The 20,614-nt window shown below is 41.2% G+C and overlaps 1 protein-coding gene across 1 annotated transcript in view; it reads left to right on the top strand.

Annotated features, from left to right (window-relative positions):
* The first annotated feature begins 7,094 nt into the window (after window positions 1-7,094).
* robo2 (roundabout, axon guidance receptor, homolog 2 (Drosophila)) overlaps window positions 7,095-20,614 on the top strand; it is a 295,576-nt gene continuing 282,056 nt past the window's right edge. The window contains exon 1 of the mRNA XM_039789345.1: window positions 7,095-7,517. Within this exon, the coding sequence (XP_039645279.1) occupies window positions 7,391-7,517 (127 nt within the window). The 5' untranslated portion in view covers window positions 7,095-7,390. The remainder of the gene's footprint in view (window positions 7,518-20,614) is intronic.

Raw genomic sequence — 20,614 nt, 5'->3', positions numbered from 1 at the left:
AAACAAACCGACTGCCATGGATGTCCTAGCTTTGATATGTTTGCTATGCCAATATTGTTAAACATTCAGGGGAAAAAAACATTCACCTGCTTACAAAAGAAAGGTTCCACCACTGATTATTTGCTTGAAACTTGCTGGGCTCTGATTAAAATTATAATTAGAAATGTAATCATTACCCAGAGGTTAGCATTGCAGGAGAAATGATCATTTCACTGCTGCAGAACAGTCATTTCAAGAGAGACAAACAACCAAATCTATTCCATTATAGACTTCCAAACTACACCCCTGTCCTGTGCTGGGACACACATGGGCGGAGTGAATGGGGATGGATGGTTGTATTAGGAATGCCGGGAGCGAGTAGATTATCCAGTATCTGGGCAGGCAGATGAGCAGAGGAGAAAACGACTACACAAAGAGCCAGATCTCCATCAGGGGATCATGGTGCTCGCTCTGTCACTTCCTGTGAAAAAGCAAATTTCATGGTGTGTTTTCAAGAGGCCGGCGCCAGAAAAACATCAAGAAGACATTTTCTCTGTCTCTCCTCTATCTACTCTCTCTTTTTCTCCTCTACTCTTTAGCTTTTCCTACTCTACACTCACTTACTCTCCATTTCTGGGTTCAGTTGTAAGATGTGCTAATGTGCTCTGTCTTCTCTCGCACACATGCACTGTTACACTTAAGAGACACATGAATGCACGCATGCTGTAACCTATATTTGCTGAGTATGGTAAATGCCTATGTGTAAATTTTTTAAGAGGTTTAGCCAGCGAGAGCTGGAGCGAGTGTTGCTGTTGGCTGAGTTTCTCAGCCTGGGGCCCCTTGCCTCGCTCCCCCATTTCGCCCAGTATAGCTTCAGCCTTATCGCTGTCCTGCACCCCATCACTGCTCAAGCTGGGCTCCTCTCCTGCTTGACCACATTTATCCAGGGGCCTCTTGTCTGGGGGTGATAAGCTGTCAGACTTACCAGTATGGATGTAGGGGTTCCATACCCGCTCCCCTTTACTCCACTCCTTCCACAGTAGTAGTGACTGTTTTGGTGACAGAACCCTACTTAACCATACTTCTGTGCATGTTTGCATTTATTTCTATACATCTGCCTTGACTATCACACACTGCACAGGTTTCCCTCTTATCCCTCTTCTTCTTCCCACTTCTGTTTTTTAGTACTGAATAAAGAGGCAAAGTATTTTTAAGCCAAAACTACTTTGAATGGTTAGTGTAATGGGCTAAAAGGGACCTTAGACAAAGACTGTGAATTCTAATTTCAGCTACACTTCACCAGATTTATGTCTGTGTGAACTAATTTTACACAAGAGGCAGCAGACATCAAAGTCCGTCCCTTTTATCCACTGATGACACGTGAGTTTGTTTTTGGAACATCTGTGCTGTTTTTCTGTTTCTGAACTTTGTATTCAGAACTTTTCCCCACATAATTGTTAGTATACCTGCTACAGATTCATGTGTTATTGTGTCATTTAGCTGCTTATGAAAAGGAGTCTGATGCACACTAGCTTTAAGATTTGCCTTGGTTTGTTAAACGTAAAATAATTCTCGCAACTCTTTGATGTCGCATTGCAATGAATTTGGTGTGGGAATAAGAGTTTTATCTTCAAAGGGGTAAATGAATACTGTGCAGGAGTTGCAACAGTTCTACTGCCATTATAGCAGCAAATGTTGTTTTCAACGTCCTTGCTCTACACTTGTGGCTTATAAAGGAGCACAGCCATGTGACACAGACTGGAACAAGCTGTCACTGTAGACCACTTACTGTTCAGCACAAGCTTTACCACATGCATCCATGTACTTTCAGGTCGTCATCCACTAACCGCTTGCATCTAAGCTATTTGGTGCTTAGCCTCGCCAGCATCATTTAAATTTGGAGCCCAAGGTACAACGCCAGGCTCTTTATATTCAAAAAGAATAATCTCTGAGTAAAACAAAAAGCTCCCGGCTACTAATGAAAAAAGTACTACTTAGATGTGTAGACATGCAGCAAGATATTTTGTAGCATTAGGGTTTGAATTTACCTTATTTAGTGCAGATTTGCTTAATAATTTTGTAACTCAATTAACAGGAGACTGTCATACTTTTTCTTCAGAATTATGTACTTTATCTATAGTGTAATAGCCCAGAGAAAAGCAAACATTGCGCTTGTTTATCTGTCATCGGAAATGTGTATTTCCAACAGATGCTCCCGCTGGTGTCTTAGAGAAAATACACATCTTATTCCTCATGTGCAGAAAGCTTAATTATAGTTCCTGGTGTCATTTCAGGTTGTTATGAAGAGAAAGCGAAATAGCGTAAAAGGAAGAAGAGAATGGGTGGTGGTAGGGGTGTCAGGTAAAGAAACGAGTGAAGATTATGTACGGATTCAACATATTAATTTGCAGTGTATAAAAATGATGGACTTGATCATGGGTTTTCTCAGAAGCTGTAATTAGGACATTAAAGCCATGGTGTGTGCGTGAGACAGCCTGTTCATACTCCCCCCGCTTGTGAAGTACCTGTTTTATGAACTTGGGAGCATAACGACCTTGGAGCTTAGTCAGAGAAATGTGGCTGCTATCTTGATAAACAGTGTGCCTCGCATCCAAAAAACAGGCTCTTACAAAATCATGGCATGTTTTGTATATTTGTTAACATGTGTATGTTGACTCTGGTATATTGGAGATTTTTTCTTGCAGTGGCTGCTGACAGACCAACGGTTTCCATTGCAGCACTGCCACAGGTGCTAACTTGGAGCAGTGACTGTAATGACGTAGACAGCTACAGTAGTTTAAGTAATGGACATCTTATAAGTTTGATGATAGGATAGTTCTTTTCTCTGTGGAGTATAGAGCTGATATGGATAGTACAGGGCTCCAGGGTGCGAAATGCAACAAAAAAATCTGTCAAGTGTGACTAAACATTTTCATTTAACCTTAAACTTCAAAAACATACCGGTAATTCCAAATGAAGAAAACTATTGATTGTTTTTTCGTCAAGAAAAATGCTGCAGTGCACTGCCCGTGACACCTGTCCCTGAAACGCCCAGCCCAGACCACCACATCATCACCAACCACCTGTCCCCCCTGTCCCCCGTACCATGCCTAAAAGCGTAACGCTTAAAAGACCTCGTCCCACGAGATCTCGCGATATTAAAACATGAAGATGTTTCTCGTCAAGTGAAAAGTTGTCTCGTGATATCGGTACACAAATGCAGATAAAAAAAAAATAAAAATAAACGTGTGTTGGTACTACCGAGGACCGATTCGCGTTTAATCAAGCGGTGCCAAATACCTGAGAGCACGTAAGCGTGAGCTACTCTGTCCTCTCTGCATGTTCCACAGAGAGCGGTGTTAGCTCTGACACACACACACACACACACACACACACACACAACACACGGACGTCGCCTTGGCAGCTTGTTTAAGTCACAGTGAGTCGCGGCAATGCCGGTAGAGCGGTCGCAAGTGTGGTTACAGTTCTCCCAACTTCACGCAGACAGTTTGCTGCAATATAACATAATGGTGAGATCACAGTGTAGTTAACTTTATACTTTGGAGACAGATAGGCACAGCAGTGTTCAGTATGCCCTGGTGACAGACTGACAGGCTGAGGTTGTAGGGCAAGGGAACTTCATTTCTATAGCACATTCAACAACAAGGCAATTCAAAGTACTTTCCATAAAACATTAAAGAGCAATTAACAACGGTCATGAAAATGATCAGGCTAAAATAGAATATGATACAAGAATATAAGTTACGGTGCAGTGTAATGGTGCTTTCCCAATGCTAGTACCAGCTGTACTTGACTCGGCCACGGTGCCCCATCCTCCATTTTCCATCGCAGATGTAGTACCACCTCATGCGTGAGGCGAGCGTGGCTGGTCATCAGAGCGACGCCGCAGGAAACTGCCGTGACCTAACGCGACACACACACAGAACGTCGATGGTGTGTTGTTTTTGACTCTCGGCATGTGACTGTTTGCCAGAAGACACATGTTGTTTCTAAAGAAGCTGGAGGCAGCAAAAACAACACAGCTGGCTAAACTATTTAAAAATGGGGGGTTTGTTCAGGACACCCCCGTCTGTCGCTAGCAATAATGACGCAGTGATTAATAATTATTTGAGAGGTTGTAAGGACGGGTTTGGAAAAGGGAAAGGGAGGTGTTTTATTTTGTGCGGTGTGTAAAATGTTCTAAGTAAATAGGATTAATAGGTTTGAAATTATTTTTATAACTGAAATACTTTTTTTTTGTTAGGGTATTACAGAGGGAGCGTACCGGATAAGGCTACAGGTACAAGGTACAAATGTTAATGGTACCCAACCATAGTCGCCACTTTTAAATCGTTTGTGTGGCAGCATTTTGGATTCCCGGTGGAAACGCCAAAGTTATTAGGTTAAGAGGTTAGTTATACAGGGGAGAAGCCATTTCACAGAGCTCGATTTTCATTTTGTGACTTTCTATTGAATCCAGTTACATTTAGTCGTTGAAGTTTTCTTTAAAATACAGTAGTGTTAATGTTGTCTTGTTCTCGTGAACCCATCTTGTGGATCATCTTGTCCTGTGAGCTGAGTGTCTTGTCACACCGCTACTTTTATTATTATTATTTTTTTTAGATTATTTTTTGGGGCTTTTCCCTTTATTTGATATTGACGGTGGATAGACAGGAAAGGGGGAGAGAAAGAGAGGGGATGACACGCAGCAAAGGGCCGCAGGTTGGATTCAAACCCGGGCCGCTGCAGGACTCAGCCTACATCGGGCGCACGCTCTTACTGGGTGAGCGAGAGGCCACCCCGTCACACCCCTGCTTCAAATGTATTGTTGCTGCGTCAAAAGGCACGGTGACATTTTTTGGGTGCATCTATATTATGCGCTGGTGCAACCAATGTAAAAAGTTAGTCTGGAGCCTTGTTAAACCCCTTTCCCACCAATGGCTCAACCAGGGTTATACCCAGGTCGACAGTTTTTTTAGTGTGTTTGAATGGGTTAACCCTCCTTGATCTACTTGGCTTCGCGACCCGGGTCGCCAGGTGGGTTGGATCAGGGTATAACTAGGGTTGATTTCAATGTGAATTGCGCACGACCTGGGTCGCTAACAGCCGAAGCGGGACAAATCATGTGATTGGTTGGAAATGAGAGTGGGGCAGTCATCACAGGTTGTCGCACACAACAACAACAACATAGGTTTTGTCTCACTGCGCTTTACGCTTCGGTTTTCACCATAGACTGTAAACTAGGATTTTCTCTGCTGACAATGAGTTCCCGGATGTTTGCTAGTCTGCCTTTAGCAGAGCAGTAGCAGAGTTTTTACAAGCAAATCTGCCTTTAAAAACCCACTGTTGTTACAGAACATAAACGTATGAAATAAGTTTTGTTTAATTCTCTCGGCATCCCCATTCCAGCCTGCAGTCTTTTTAAAAAAATTAGTTGTGAAGCCAACAGCAAAGCCCAACTTTGCTTTTAATGAAATCAAACAAAGAAATGTTCTCCCTTGTCTTAAAGTAGTCCTAAATACATACTAGAGTAGCCCTACTTCCTTGTCCAGCTGCTTCAATAAATATGCAGAGGTGGAGAAATCACTGCACAAAATCTTCTGATAAGTGTTTGATGGTTTATTTATTTGTATATTTAGGACGTAATCACTGCAATAAACACAACACATGCTTTATTTCTCTCTCCCTACTGTGCAATGACAAAGTCAAGTAGCTACAAAACATTAGTTCTTGTGGTGTACAGCTAGACTGGAGTATGTGACAAGTTAGCTGTTCACTTAATATGGCGTGTAAAAACCCGCCCATCTCTAGCACTTAAGGTAATTGTTATGCATTAGTACTTCCGTTCTAACTTACGACTTTTAGGCTTTTTTGTAGCTGGATACATCATTTGTTGCATCTAAATATGAATGTGGATAATGTTAGTGATAATGAGATGCTTGCTACGGTTACATTTCTAATGATGAATCGGCGAAAACACGTTTTATTTCTCTGAGTCACGGCTTTGTTCTAACGCCGCTGGGCGCTCCCTCTCTTTGGTTTCTCTCTATGTGGCATGACCATATAATGTTACCGTGCTTTCGGTAAAACCAGCCTCTGCGACTTGGAACAACTGAGTCGCAGCGCGACCATCAGCTGGCTTGAGTCCAGCTGAGACTTTGTTGGAGACGGCGCTGTGTCTCTCCATGTTTCAGGCCCTGGCACTAGCTAGCTGTGAGGGACGGTGACTCGCTTCAGTTAGGAGGTCAACACGCATTTTACTTGTTTCGTGTTGTTGGCGACATCTGTTGTTGTGGGTGTATCAACATAAAAAAAGTCTAGACCGCAAATATAAGACAACCCCACTTTTTCAGATGTATTTCCAGCAAAAAAAAAACGTCTTATATCCGGACCAATACGGTAATAAATATTTGTGCAAATGTGGAAGTTGAAAATACATGTTCAAAATAAACAATTTCTCCACAACGATTTGTTGACTTTGGACCAGGGATATTTAGTAACACTTTCTCAACCATGAGCTGTCACAGCAGAGGGGGATGGGTCAAGAGGCGAGGACCCTACAATTTACCCACCAGAGTGCTCCTTTCTGATCTCCTACTCTCTTTCTCTCCATGCTCCATTGCCCCCAGTCAAGCCTAGTCCCTCACTTTGGCAAGGGAGATGCAATCTCCACGCAAATGTCTTCCTGATTAAAAGCATCTCTACAAAGATGGACCTTGCCTTTCCTTTGCCCCCTTTGCTCACCTGTTATTCTTCCTTTCTTTTTCTTTGTTAGTTTGTTGACACTACTAGACAGCCAGTCCAACACACCCCTGAGAATTCTTTCTAGCGGGCAGAAGGTGGATTGCGCTACCACCTCTTGTCTCTTCCACGATGTGAAGCTTTAAGAAAACGGCAGAACACAGAGGAATGAATTCCCTTTGAAACACAGAGAGAGGAGGGCAGGAAATAATTTAGCAGCAGCTCCAGCGGCAGCATCGGCATCAACAGCGGTGGCAGCAGTGAGCGTGAGAGAGACAGGGAAGCGGGAGAGAGAAAAAGGAAAAAAAGAAAGAGAGGGAGTGTGTGCGAGTGTGTGTGTGAGAGTGAGTTCCTATGCACTGTGCCGAGCGTAGCTGAGCCGTGCCATCGCGTGGCAAGCTGTGTGTTCCTGTTTGGTTCCCGTGCGCTCTGGCGAGGCAGAGCTTAGAGAAAGGGAGAGATGTGGCTTCACTCGGAGCTTCAGCATCAGTGAAGATCAGCACCCAGCCGGGGCATCACAGAGCAGCATGGTAGGACTAGAGACCCACTGCTGACACCAGCGTGACTGATGATGACAGCCCACGCGTGGGTTACCATGCGCCACAGCCGCGCCGCTCTAGGAGAAAACACAGCCATGTGAAAGTGACTCGGCTGCCAGCAACTCTTGGACATGTTTTTCAGGGCAAAGTCTGGATTTCTTTCTGTGTTTGAACTTGTTTTTTTTCTCTTGGTGCTGTCTGGCAGTCCCGAACTCACCTATCAGGCAAGGCAAACTAAAGGCAGATGGAACAAGGGGGGTAAGTGATGATGGGCAACCACGATCTGCGTTTGTGGTGTTAATCAATTTGTACATTTCGGTTTGAGATGTTGAGCTGCTCTGCTCTGTATCAATACGCTTTTAAATGAATGGAATATTTGATGGAGATTTTCAGGTGATCTTGGGTGGGACAGTTACAATTTTGGATGACACATACTCCTTATCTTTAAACACTTTTTGAATTGGAGGTTTTGTGCCACCATTAGATGTATGTACAAGTCTAGACATATACTGTACATAATGCTCTTCCTCTGGTGTACTTTTGTCTTTACAATTATGACTCACTGTGGCAGCTGAGGTGTGTTCAAAGGAAGTTGACCTGCTTCTTTAGCGTAGGAGAAAGTGATGACCACTTATGTTCACTGAATGGTTTTATCTAACTTTTCAGTGGTAGCTAGCCAGTGTATAGATGTCCAAAAATAAACATGTCAGTCTTTTTATGTTTTTCATAGTTTCAGGATTTTCATAACACTTTTACTGTTCTGTTGCTATCTTTCAGTGTTTTTTTTTTTTTTTCACACACACACACACACACACACACACACAATGCTCTCTTGGTGTGGCGGAGTGTGTTAAGCGAGATGATTACTTTGTGCACCCTGGAACGTTTGGTTTTGCAGGACATGCCACCAGTGTCTCAGAACGGTGATATTTGGTTTAAAGACTTAGATCACCAGTTTTGAGGAGAGGTGTTAATAATTCATCTCAGCCCCTCCGTGGGAGCGGTCCTCTCGCCTCTCTTGTAGCATTTAATCCCCTTTGTCGGATTAAAGGAACCTCTAATCTTAATGCTAGTTCTCAGTGAGAAGGCTGAGAGATGCTCCCTGCAGCCCATCGGTATTGTTAGCACTCGAGGCTCACGCTCAGTGGGACGTGTGTGTCTTCAAAGAGGCAGTGTCACCACTGTGATCTATTTAATGATTCCTTGCCACTTTGCTTTTGCTCTTGTTCTGCTTCACCTGTTTTCTATTTTACATTTCTTCAAATACATCTCTTTTGCACCGTCCTTGTACCATGGCCACGCACTTCTCACAGACATGCATCGTTACCACTCAGAAGTTCTGACTTAATGACTTGGACCAGGCTCTCAGATTGATGTTACACTCTCTTCACTGTTGGATAATGAAAGAATTTCTCTTTTGATGTCCAGTTCGTCTCTTGCTTTAATCAGTTAATATGTGCAGAACGTGTTGAAATAGGTCGTACATATTCAGGATAATTCATTTCATTAAGCAGATTATTTTCTGTCAATGTAAAAACATATGCTAGAAGGAAAACAAAGGAGAGAATAAAGTTTCATTCTGCCAGAGCTTTCAAAAACAAGATGTATTTTTTAACACGATTTTTGAATCACTTTAAATAATGGCTAAAATGTGTTCGAGGTTGGATTTTGATGTGGTGCCAATATTATTCAACAATCTGTAAACCAAGGGTAAAAGCAGATACAGTATGAAATCCCAGCTATCCCTGGCCTGGTGAAATGGAGGGCAGTGACCTCCCTTGCTGTAATTGGGCCATAGACTCCATTCCTATCTGTGCACAGTTGAACAAATCATTCCACAGCCGTACTCTGAATTGTGACCTTGCTCATTTAATTATAATTTTCTGTGACACATTTTAGAAAGACTGATATTTTCCATAATTAAGATAAGATCTGTGCTGGGTTGACAAACGTTTATGGATGTCCTGTCATTACCTATAGAATATACTGGGTGGGAATAGCTATTAAACATTTCATTTGTGTGCCAGCATTGTATTCATGAATTTCTCTCACCAGCGGTAATTTTTATTGACTGTAAATTGCCATTCATGATCACATTTAACACCATGATTTTTACGCTTGCGTCATTTGCTGCTTACATTGTTCGCGAAATTACCAATATTTTCCCTGCTGTTACTATTTATATAAGTAAGACACTGGAGGTTTGCATGCAGATTGCATAGCTGTAAACCATCCTATTCACTCATTAGCAAATATATGGCTAAGCTTTATGTTCTACATTTACAGTATTTATGTGACATGTGTACTTAAAGACCACTAAAACATGGCTGTGTGACAAATCTGTGACTTATTTTTATTAACCTACAATTAACTATTTTAAACTGTACAATATGAAGGAAGTCACCTTGTAGTCAAAAAAATCAGCATTATGCAATATATTTATTTGTTTTCTGATCTTAGAAAAACACAATCAACTTCGAGACACACATAGACTTACACACACACACACACACACACACACACTAAAAACGCACTACTAAGGTTCAATAAGATACAAAAAAAAAAGACAAAAGTTGTATACGCCCAAAATGATCACTGAGACGTTTCTCATCTCTGAGCATGCTACAGTGTGTCACACTATGGGATAATGTGAGAACAACCTATCCAAACAAAATGGGAAAGAAATAACACTTTAAAAGGTTGTATATATTAGTTCCTTGTATGTTTATGATTCAGTGTGACCAACTGTTTCACTTTGACATTCAGCCATCCTTGCACAGCCTGATGTACGCTGACTGTGGCTAGTCAGTGGATAAACTCTAGAGGCCCTATTTTAACGATCTGAAATGCAAGTATCAAACATGAAACGCAAGTAGCTTTGTGGGCGGATCTCGGGCGCTGTTGCTATTATACCGGCGGGATAAATGAGTCTTGCGCCCGACGCAAATTTAAAATGGGTTGATCTGATGTAGCTAGGTGTGGTTTGGGCATAACGTGCAATAAACCAATCAGAGTGTCATCTCACACGCCGACTTATTGGGAATTTAGCTTATTCACCGTAACCCCCAGAGTAAGACAAGTTGATACATACCCTTCTCATCTCCGTGCGTGCTGTAAAGCTGTCTGACGGCTCCAGCGGCATCAGCCCATAACAGAACAGGCAGGTGAATGGTTCCAGTAATCCTACTGCTCCGAATAAGTGACAAAATAACGCCAACATGTTCCTATTTAAATTTTGTGTTTGTATCCAGCGTGTACAAAAACAAACGTAACATGAGACACAGCCATCTTCTAACCGTAACCAAACCGGGAACTATATTCTCAGGCGGAAGAATATAGTACTTGGGCGGAGTGATATGCTCGCAGCAAGCCTGTCTGAGAATATAGTTCCCGGTTTGTTTACTGTTAGAAGATGGCTGTGTCTCATGTTACGTTGTTTTTTGTACACCCTGTGACTCTACAAATCACAACATGTAAACAGGAACATGTTGGCGTTATTTTGTCACTTTTGTCACAATTCGGAGCAGTAGGCTAGTTGGAACCAGTTACCTGCAGGATCTGTGCTGGGCTAAGCTAATGCTGGAGCCATCAGACAGCGTTACAGCACGCACGGAGATGAGAAGGGTATGTATCGACTTGTCTTACTCTGGGGGTTACGGTGAATAAGCTAATTTCCCAATAAGTCGGCGTGTTCCTTTAAGAGCAGGCGCGCTTGTTCCATGGCGGATTGCTATTATGACGGCGGATTTGCCTGGCGCACGCCAGCGGGAGCTGTCCGGGATGCGGCAAAGTACTAAATGCCCGTCTTGGCCAGGTAGCAATGTTGCTGCGGCCTCTCAGGCACATCTCCTCAAGTCTGGAGAGGATTGCTGCAGCCATGGAGCGTGGGCCTCCAAACGCACCACCTGCACCTGTTGTGCCCCTTCCTTCTCCCCCCCTCCCATCCGTCCACCCGCTCCATCAAGAGCACATCGCGCAGACCAGATTCCGCCGGCGTCCAATCCCACCGTAGTTCAACATCACATCTCCTTAAGTCCTCTAATATTTCCTCATTAATGTCATCAACACATCCATGATTCATGGAAATGTTGTGTAAAACACAACAAGCCACAAAGAATGCTGCGACTTTTTGAGCATTGTACTGTAAAATGCCTCCTGATCTATCCAAACACCTGAAGCACATTTTCAGTAATATTTTTCTTTGTAATTATGTATGGTTTGCAAAAATGGGAACTGCTGCGTCCGTTTAGATGAGAGAAGTGTATGCGCGTTGTGTACATGCTACATTATGGCCAAGCATGCACCCCTAAAATAGGATCTGAATAACGTGCTACTTACTTTAGACTAGCGCCACTGACTTTAGACCAGGTTTTTCCTGGTAAGTGGCAGAATTGTTTTCTGAAACTGCAAAATAGCACCAGGGAACGTTTGCGCCGGAACACGCCTCCTCTTTTCGCTGAACCGCCCCCGGGAGCGCAAATACATTCCCTAATTTACCGACGTGCATCTGTGGAGGGAAAAGTCCACTGTGCGTTTGATGCAAAATAGGAATGATACGTGCGTCGGTGTACAAAGGCAATTGCGCTGAGTGCAAGATAGGACCCTAGGTGTACCAGCTGTGGTATGGTGAAGGTTGCACCAGCACATTATTCATTGTCATCCCATCTCTAGAGAGTGGAGCACTAGTTTTGAAGGTCTTGTCATTCAGAAACAACCCACTTATTTACTTCCTGTGCATGATGTCTAACATCGCCCAGAATCCAGAAATTAACTGTTCCTTTATATTCACATACCACCCTGCAGAGAGAGCCTCCATAACTAATATCACGCATGCACCTAGATAAGGTGCAGCAGGGATTGAAGTGAGCCTGGCAATAGGGCGGAAATCCAATTGTATGTATTACGATCCCACCAAACTACAATAAATGGTAATGTGAAGACCGTACCAGGTGGAGAGAAGCCTCGCTGTGTTTGCACAGAGCTCTGAAGACAAACGATATGTGGACTAGCCCAGGTTTAGAAACGGTCATTTTTCGTAATGTTCTCAACTAATGATTTACTAAGCAGGGACCTGCAGAGGCAATCATTGAAAGAGTAATGGTAAAAAGAAGTGACCAACAACTATTACAGAAATACAGCTCACTCTCCTCTATCTCCTATAGCTGAGTGTATCTGACCATCTGGGATGGGAGGGAGAGAGTATCCGATTTATGGACCAGGAGAGGAGAGCAGGAATTAATATTAACACATCCTACTCACACAGGAATAGTGTAGCTTACTACAGATGAACAGCCCAAATTACTTACTTCATCACTGCGTTTGCACATAACTCAATAATTGTGCAAATAGTGAGTGCTATGGGCTGCACTGACCACGACAAATAATAAAGCAACCATTTACAGTGGACAAAAATGTTTCCTTAACATTAACTTTACAGCATTCATTCAGGTTGCCTTCATTTCTAATTGAATTTGCAACTATTGTTCTAAATTATTTCAATAATTGAAATCACTATTTAATGATCAACTCATTGTTTAAATATTGACCACCCTAATTTTGATAGACTTATTGTTAAAGGATAGCTCCTTTTTAATTTTGTGACAAAAAAGGTGAGCAGTAAAACAGTTAGCCAAACTGTCTGTAAGTATCCATCACAGTTTACAGACCAACTTTCTAGTTCACTTTTGACCTACCTAGTTGTTCGTGCACAGTTTTCCTGTGCAGTGAGGGACTATTTCTAAAGTTACATGTGCGTTAACTTTCACCTTTACCTTTTTAATAAAGTAGTAGATAATATGGCTAAACTGTTGTCTTGCTGTCAGACTTGTTTAGCGATGTTGCAGCATTTTGAGCTTCGAGAAAAATACAGTTTAAATAAACGGGAATTCTTCTGTAAAGCTTCATATTCAGCTGATGTCCAATGCAAAATAATTCTGTTCTTACCTAATTTGATCAGTACTTTAGCAGCTTTTTCTTAGCCCCATTAGGTCGGCGCTGTCGCCTGCGACAGAAAAACGTGCACTTCATATGTTTAGAGACTTACTTTTAGTTTGTTTAGAAGCAGAGAAAAGCGCCGTTTCATCGAGGTCCTCTGACATCCAGAAGCTTTTTTAATCAATGATGGAAGCACAGTGTCTTTACAGTGTCTTTGTAACATAAATAAGTGATATTGAATTCAGAAATCAATTTGCGCGTATGTTTTGTTTGCTTCGCGACCTTTGGACCGATTGTCTCGCCGTGGCTCTAGCTGAATAGCGGTCTTCATAGCCCTTCCAGAAGCTTAGAATTCCGGCTGTGAAGACGGGGACTTTTCAGAGCCTTTGCGGAGACTGCACGCAATTCCACTTAGACTGACAGCTTTGTTGACCAATCACATGAAGTAATGTGCCCAAAGAGTTTGCTCAGCGAATAGAGAGCCCTTAGAGGAGGGTCTGTGTGTGTGTGTGTGTGTGTGTGTGTGTGTGTGTGTGTGTGTGTGTGTGTGTGTGTGTGTGTGTGTGTGTGTGTATTAGGAGAATAAAGAGACCAGGCAGAGTGAAGCCTGCAGGCTGAAATGAGTGTGATTTGGCTTACTGATGTCAAATAGCAGACAGATAATACATTGAAGATGACACAACAAATGTTTTGGATAAAAGCGTATGGACTTTTATGGGAAAAAACCTACATAGTTTTATATTTTTGTTAGTTACAGAGTTTATTTCTGTTTCCCCACATTTATACATTCCTGCAGCATGCATATCCTGATAGTCCAGGTTCTCCTAAAATAATTGTCTATAAATTGATTGTGCATAACAGGTTCGAGGTTATACCAGAATTAAAGGAGAATTCCGGTCGATTTCAACACGTAGCTCTGTTGTTTGTAAATTTGGAGTGCTGTCAGTAGGGAGAAAAACGAAAACAGTCGGTGCTGCCTAGACCGTGTTATCTCCTGCTAGCGTTAGCACTAGGGGTGGTACGGTTCACAAAACCCACGGTTCGGTTTGTATCACGGTTTTAGGGTCACGGTTTTCGGTTCTGTACGGTTCTTGTTATTTTTTCTTTTTAATCTTTAACACTCGAGAAATATACTTCAGCATATGATATATAGCTTAATTACCCACAATGTAGGATACAGTATTAAATAATTATATAGTTATATCATGTAATCATGCACAAACTGATTTTGACTTGACTTTAAGCACATTATTGGGACCATCTCTGAGGAAAGCTAGCTGAGATTTTGATACAGCAAGAGGGAAGACATTGATGATTTCAACAAGCTTTTCATTTATTTGGCAAAAAAAAAAGGAGAATGTGTATCGCCATCTACAGGAACTTATGTGCCTTTTTAGCACATGAAGATTGAAATATTACAGAATATCAATTGAAATAACTTGCATTTATCAAACTGCCAGCTTCAGTGTAGCTCTTACAAAAATGTATCCTTTAAAAGAAAAACAGAGGAACTCTTAAAGCTCTGTCTTTTGAATAATTCAGAATACGTTAAACATAAAAACAGTTTACATTGTTAGTTAATTTCCTATACTGGCCTGGGCTGGGACACACAGTCATACGGTTTGTATGTCAAGTCAAGTACTTTTTGGACTTATCATTGCACTTACAATAACGAGCGTAGCTGTCAGGTCCTCCTGTACGTCTCATCTCCATTTTTTCCTGCATCCACCGTGTGTGTTTATGTGTGTGTTTGTGTGTTCGCGTCAGTTGCGGGGAGAACGGAGCAGCCCCACCCGCGGCAGAGACCCGACAGGATCTAAACTGCCGCCGCTTCAGCGACTTTAGAGTGAAAAAACATTACAGTACATTGATGTTAAAGAGTATACAGGTTGGCAGGACGGTCCGAAAAGTTTTGCACGTTCTTTCGCTGTACGTTTCGTTGGTAACTTGTCCACACCTCTTCTTTTGCGCGAAAGGGAAACGCACTGTCTGAGGTCACATACGGGCACCTGACAGGACAAGGCTACATTGCGCATGCGTCGAACCGTGCGGCACACACACGCTCCGAACCGAGACAAGCCGGCCGAGCGATGTTTTTTCATGAACCGTACCACCCGTAGTTAGCACCCAGGAGGCTGAAACAGGGCAGGTTTTAAACATGCTTTTAGCCTCTTAACATGTTGGAGATGTCATTCCAAGTGCCTACCCATGTGAAGTGATTCCTTCTGAGTGAACATAGTGAATCTGACAGCAGTAGATGAGAAAGAAATGCATAAAAGTTGTGCTAATTCAACTCTGTTTAGTTCCGGTGTTGAGACAGCAAGACTTAAGGACCGTCTACAAACTACAACACCGAAAATAGATACAAAAATATTTTAAAAAATAGGCATATGCTTATTTTTTTAAAGTGCTGTAGTACAACTAGCAGGAGACAAGTTATAATTGAGGTAAAGAAAGGCTTAGAACTCAGAGGGTTAATGGACTGGTTATTATTATATATTTATTTATGTAGGCTGCTATAGTTAAGATTTTGATGAAGTGTATATGTTATACAGGCCATTCTTCTCTTTATGTAGAAGTACTATTAATGGATATCATCCCCAACCCCCCCACATGCCACTCATGCCCTGGCCCGAGCAGGAAGGCAGAATAGGCTGTGGGGATAGAAATATTATACAAACTAATGGGGAGAAAATTAGGCACCAACCTGACAGAAAAATGTAATCACTGTCATTACTTTCAATTAATATGTTTTGACTTGTGTCTTGGGGCCGGGAACACAGTGATGGCTGTCATAGAGCAAGGGGGAAATTACTCACTATCTGTTCCTGTGACGTTTTGCTGACACACTGTGACTCAGTGTGGTTTCACTGGTGAGAACTGTGGGAACCATTTTCAGTATCCTATCTATGCTAATGTCAGAATGTAGGCCACATTTTCAATTCTGCCAAACACATGATTTTTATGAACAAAATGTTTACAAGACAGCCAGCAAGTACATCTATAATGGAGCAGACGTTGCTCCCTCATAATTACTAGGCTAGAAAGGCAGAAAATATGCCTGCTATTCCTCATTCATTCCAATTAGATCATTAAGCTTTATCCCTACTGCTAGTTGAGAAAAATCAGTTTCTCAAATGTCTCAAATGTACTTGCCTTAATTTTGTAGGCCTACGCCTTGTTAGAAATAAATGAAATGTGTACAAGCTGAAAAGTGTGGGCGAGATTACAGATACAGTGTTAACAGGATTGAGTCAACATTAGATATATGATATTGCTACTAATTTAGAGCAGCAGATGGCTGTTAACAAACCAAATCCAGTGCTAAGAAAATAATGTGTTTGACTGTATTATAGCATTTGCTCTGTCTTTTATAAGGTATTGTAAAAACAATCATACCATAATATGCAAGATAAATATATGTAAAATAAACACATGGATACAAATGTTGAGAATTCTGAAAACATAATTACCATAACATTAACATATCATGAAGTATTATTCTTCCAAACAATAAATAGTTCTTACACTGGTAAAATTATAGTGCTAAAATTGAGCTGTTATGCAGTCTAAGATTTGTGTTTGCTTGATATAAGGCAACAGTTTAATTTCGGTGCTACGTGACATGTCGAGGTTCAGGTCTCCTGAGTTCATATGAGCTGTAGTTTTGCGGTGTTTTCTTTTTCCACCCATGGAGGATAGACCGATAAAAGAGAAAAGATCACATTTAGAAAAGCTACATGTTGGTTTGGAATTGATTTTACTGATGATGTTTAAATTGTCCTATAAAGCCTGAACCTATTTAAATTCTGTGATCTTTACCAATTCCAAAAGATAAAGTTGTCTTAAACCCAAACAACCTGAAGGTAACTGAATGAAGATAACTGTCATAAGACATGTTGAGGCACAGAACGTAACATCATTCCTCAACTTAGTTTCTTCAAGTCCTCAAATGTCTTGTGACTCCTTTCTATTACCCTATAAAATATTATTTTTCTTACTGGTAATATTTGTGTTATTTGTAACTCACGAATTGGTCCAAATTTACTTTGGAATTTGCCAGCCATTATTATAATAATAATAATAATAATAATAATAATAATAGTAATATTTCTACACTATTATCTGGTTAAATCCTCTTGATATTGTACAATTAACCCTATACATTTTTTTTAAAGATTATTTTTTGTTTTTTTTTCCTTTATTAGATAGTGGATAGACAGGAAAGTGGGGAGAGAGAGGGGGGGTGACACGCAGCAAAGGGCCACAGGTCAGATTCGAACCCGGGCCGCTGCAAAGGACTCAGCCTAGATGGGGCACACGCTCTACTGAGTGAGCTATAGGCCACCCCTACCCTATGCATTTTCTTGTAACACCTAGCTTTCCTAATCTTTTAAATTATGGATTTATCATAAGGTAAAAAAAAAAAAAAGTTAATCTAAAGACTGATTAGTTATTGTGGGCAATTAAAGACTGACTCAGTGAAATAACTGATTCAGTAAATTGGTAAAGTGCCATCACTGGGTATTGCACTTCCTCCTCCTCACCACCCCAACCCCCAAACCACTTGCCATACAGCGCAGCTTAATTGCCACATTCCAGTCACACGTCCTCTAATGAATCTGATTTCTAATTGCAGTGGAAATAACACTTTACAATAACAGTGTTTTATGGGTGAATTTCCGACTGTAAATATGACAACTTAACGTGATGAATTGAAATGGGTGTGCTTTACTGCCTAGGACCCTTTCACCCTTTCACCCTGACTTTGCTTCAGCCAAGTTGCAGAGTATGCGCTCGATCACATGTGAAGATGGTCCATGTGTAATAGTGTATGCATGGGTGCTTTACTGCGCTCTATATCTTTTCCTCTTACTTCTCTCTCTTATTTGCTCACTGGAGATGATCACGATGGAATACAATGTTTTTTCTTTAAATTTTTGATTTATATTTATATATTATAGATATTTGTAATGCAGCAAAAGGACAGAGGTAGTCGGCAGAGGAGAGTGTGTAAAGCTTTCCTCTCTAACTTGCCATCCAAGGCATTTGCTTTTTAAGAAATCTTTCTCTCTTATTATTTCTTTGGAAATGTCAGCAGTTAAGGATTGAGGAACATTACTGAGTCTCTGCCCAATTGAATATTTCTACTGTTGCCAGGAAGATGACGCTGTCATGGTCAGAAATGGCAATCCTTCACAAAGGATGTCAGTAGACAGAACTGTATCTCAGTAAGCTTTTTTACCTTATCTGTGACTCTCTGCCTCACTCTTACTCACTTTCTTTTGATATACCTCCTTACCTCTCTTTGCTCTCGCAATAAAACTTTAAAGACATAAGAAGCTTTTTTCTATTTCAGGGTCACCATTAGCCTGAATAATGCATTGACAAGAGAAGAGGAGTTTGAGTTCTATGGAGGATAGAAGCACAGCCTTCAATTAAATTATACATCATTATCACAGCTGGCAAGCCTTGTGCGACTGTACCCTCTCATCCTCCTCTAAATGTTCCATGTTACTGTCTTGTCCAATATTGTGTGTCAAGCAACAGCCTCTTGCTGTGCAGCACAGAGCTGGGATGTAGATAAGGCCCTGTGTTGGATGAAGATGCACATAAAAAAATAAATGGGAACAGTCTAATGCAGGGACATAGCTAAATAAATATACTGGTAATATTCTGACTTCCTGTCATTACCAGAGATTGCCGCTGTCTTTCATAGACTGTGGCCTTAAGTTTGATGGCGTTAAACTGACCCAATCGATCAATAAAAACCACAGCACTATGCTTTAGTCAGATTGTCCCGTTTGAGTTTTGTTTCACAAATCGTACATTGTGTACACACGTGCACATAAAGTTTGTGAAAACACAAATAACCTCCACCAGTATGGTTCTTTAAAGTAGCTGCAGGCAGTCCGTTTGGTTATATGTGGGTCCATGGGAAGTAAAGTGGGCTACATTTTGCCTCACGCCTGTGCAGTAGAAAGTATGTCCAACCAGATGCTGAATGTCATTTTGGATCCCCGGAGATGCAGCAAGAAGCTCTGGCTTTGTGGGAAATATGTCAGTGCAGCATTTATATGAAGCAAGGGATTTTCACTGCCAGATTAAGGTGTTCACAAAGGCCCCCTTTACATTTTGCATTAGCATGCGTCTTATCCAGATCCCCTCTCTTGCCCTCACAAAGATGTCACCAAAATGGCAAATGCTTTAAGCTTTAAGTTAAGAGTTATTTTTAAAAATGTGTCTTCTGGGTGCAGTCTAGTTTCATTTATGAAATTGAAGTTGTAACTTTTATTTTTCAACCTGGACCCTATTTTCCTGTGATTTGTGTGTAAGTGACAGTGATAGGAACAATAATCTTTGAAATTGGTCCAGTTTTAAGCGTGAATACTGTAACCGGCAGCCACAGACCGGGCTGCAATGTAACCCTATTGGGCAAATGTTCAGCGTCAGTTTGGTCCACTAAAAGGGCTTTTTTTGCCACTAAAAGACTCAGATTATTATTCTAATTATCTACATTATGGAAAGGATCCCTACAGAGAGAGGCCCTTTTAAAACCTCTTTGAGGTATTTCTGTTTAACCAGAAACAGCTCTGAGGTCGCTAGCACTAACCCCACCAGATTCCATTTAAAAAAACAACAACATACTTTTAGCGTGTATAGAGCCAACATATTTGACATGTAAATCGGTAAACTATGTGTTCATTTCAACCAAAACTAGAGTTGTGATAGTTTGAAAAGTGAAAAGACGACCTAAAACGGCTTTTCATAGTTTTTTGTTTCTGTCGACTTTGAATGAAGTGTATTTTACGATGCTAATGTTTATTTACATGGAGTCTGGTGGGTTTAGCGAACGCAATTTCACAGATGTTTCTATGTTTAAAGAAAAATCAGTCAACCATCAGTCACTTAGAGACAAAAACATAGGAAAATAGGTTCCAGGTTGGAAAAAAACGGTGGTTACCCTTTAACATAGCGTAATCATGCATCGTCTATGTTTGGCATCGGAAGGAGGTCAGGGTTGATGGTCAGGCATACAAGTCTCATACATGACTTTGACATAGGAGACAAGAATTTCGTTAGGTGGGAAAGAAAATTGGTTTTGGTGAAATCATTTGTTAACACAGTAATTTTTTAATTATTAATGCAAGCTCCTCATTAGCTGTGCATTCATTATGATTGTTATGTTTAGAGACTTTCATACTGTAGATGTAAAGATCATACATTGTTCATTGGCATCTGAATCATTTCGTTGACTTGGTCAAACCCACCTGATCAACTGCCAACTTAGACATGCACAGTTCAGCAGGGGTACAAACACAGACTCCTTGGCCAGATTTTAAAATTAAGTGAATTTGTAGCAACTGAACTTGGCAGTAGAAATTTAAACATTTGGAATTAATTGCCTTGCCTTTTTGCTT

Source organism: Perca fluviatilis, chromosome 2 (genome assembly GCF_010015445.1).
Source record: "Perca fluviatilis chromosome 2, GENO_Pfluv_1.0, whole genome shotgun sequence".
NCBI lineage: Eukaryota > Metazoa > Chordata > Actinopteri > Perciformes > Percidae > Perca > Perca fluviatilis.
This window is presented reverse-complemented; position numbering and strand designations above follow the sequence as displayed.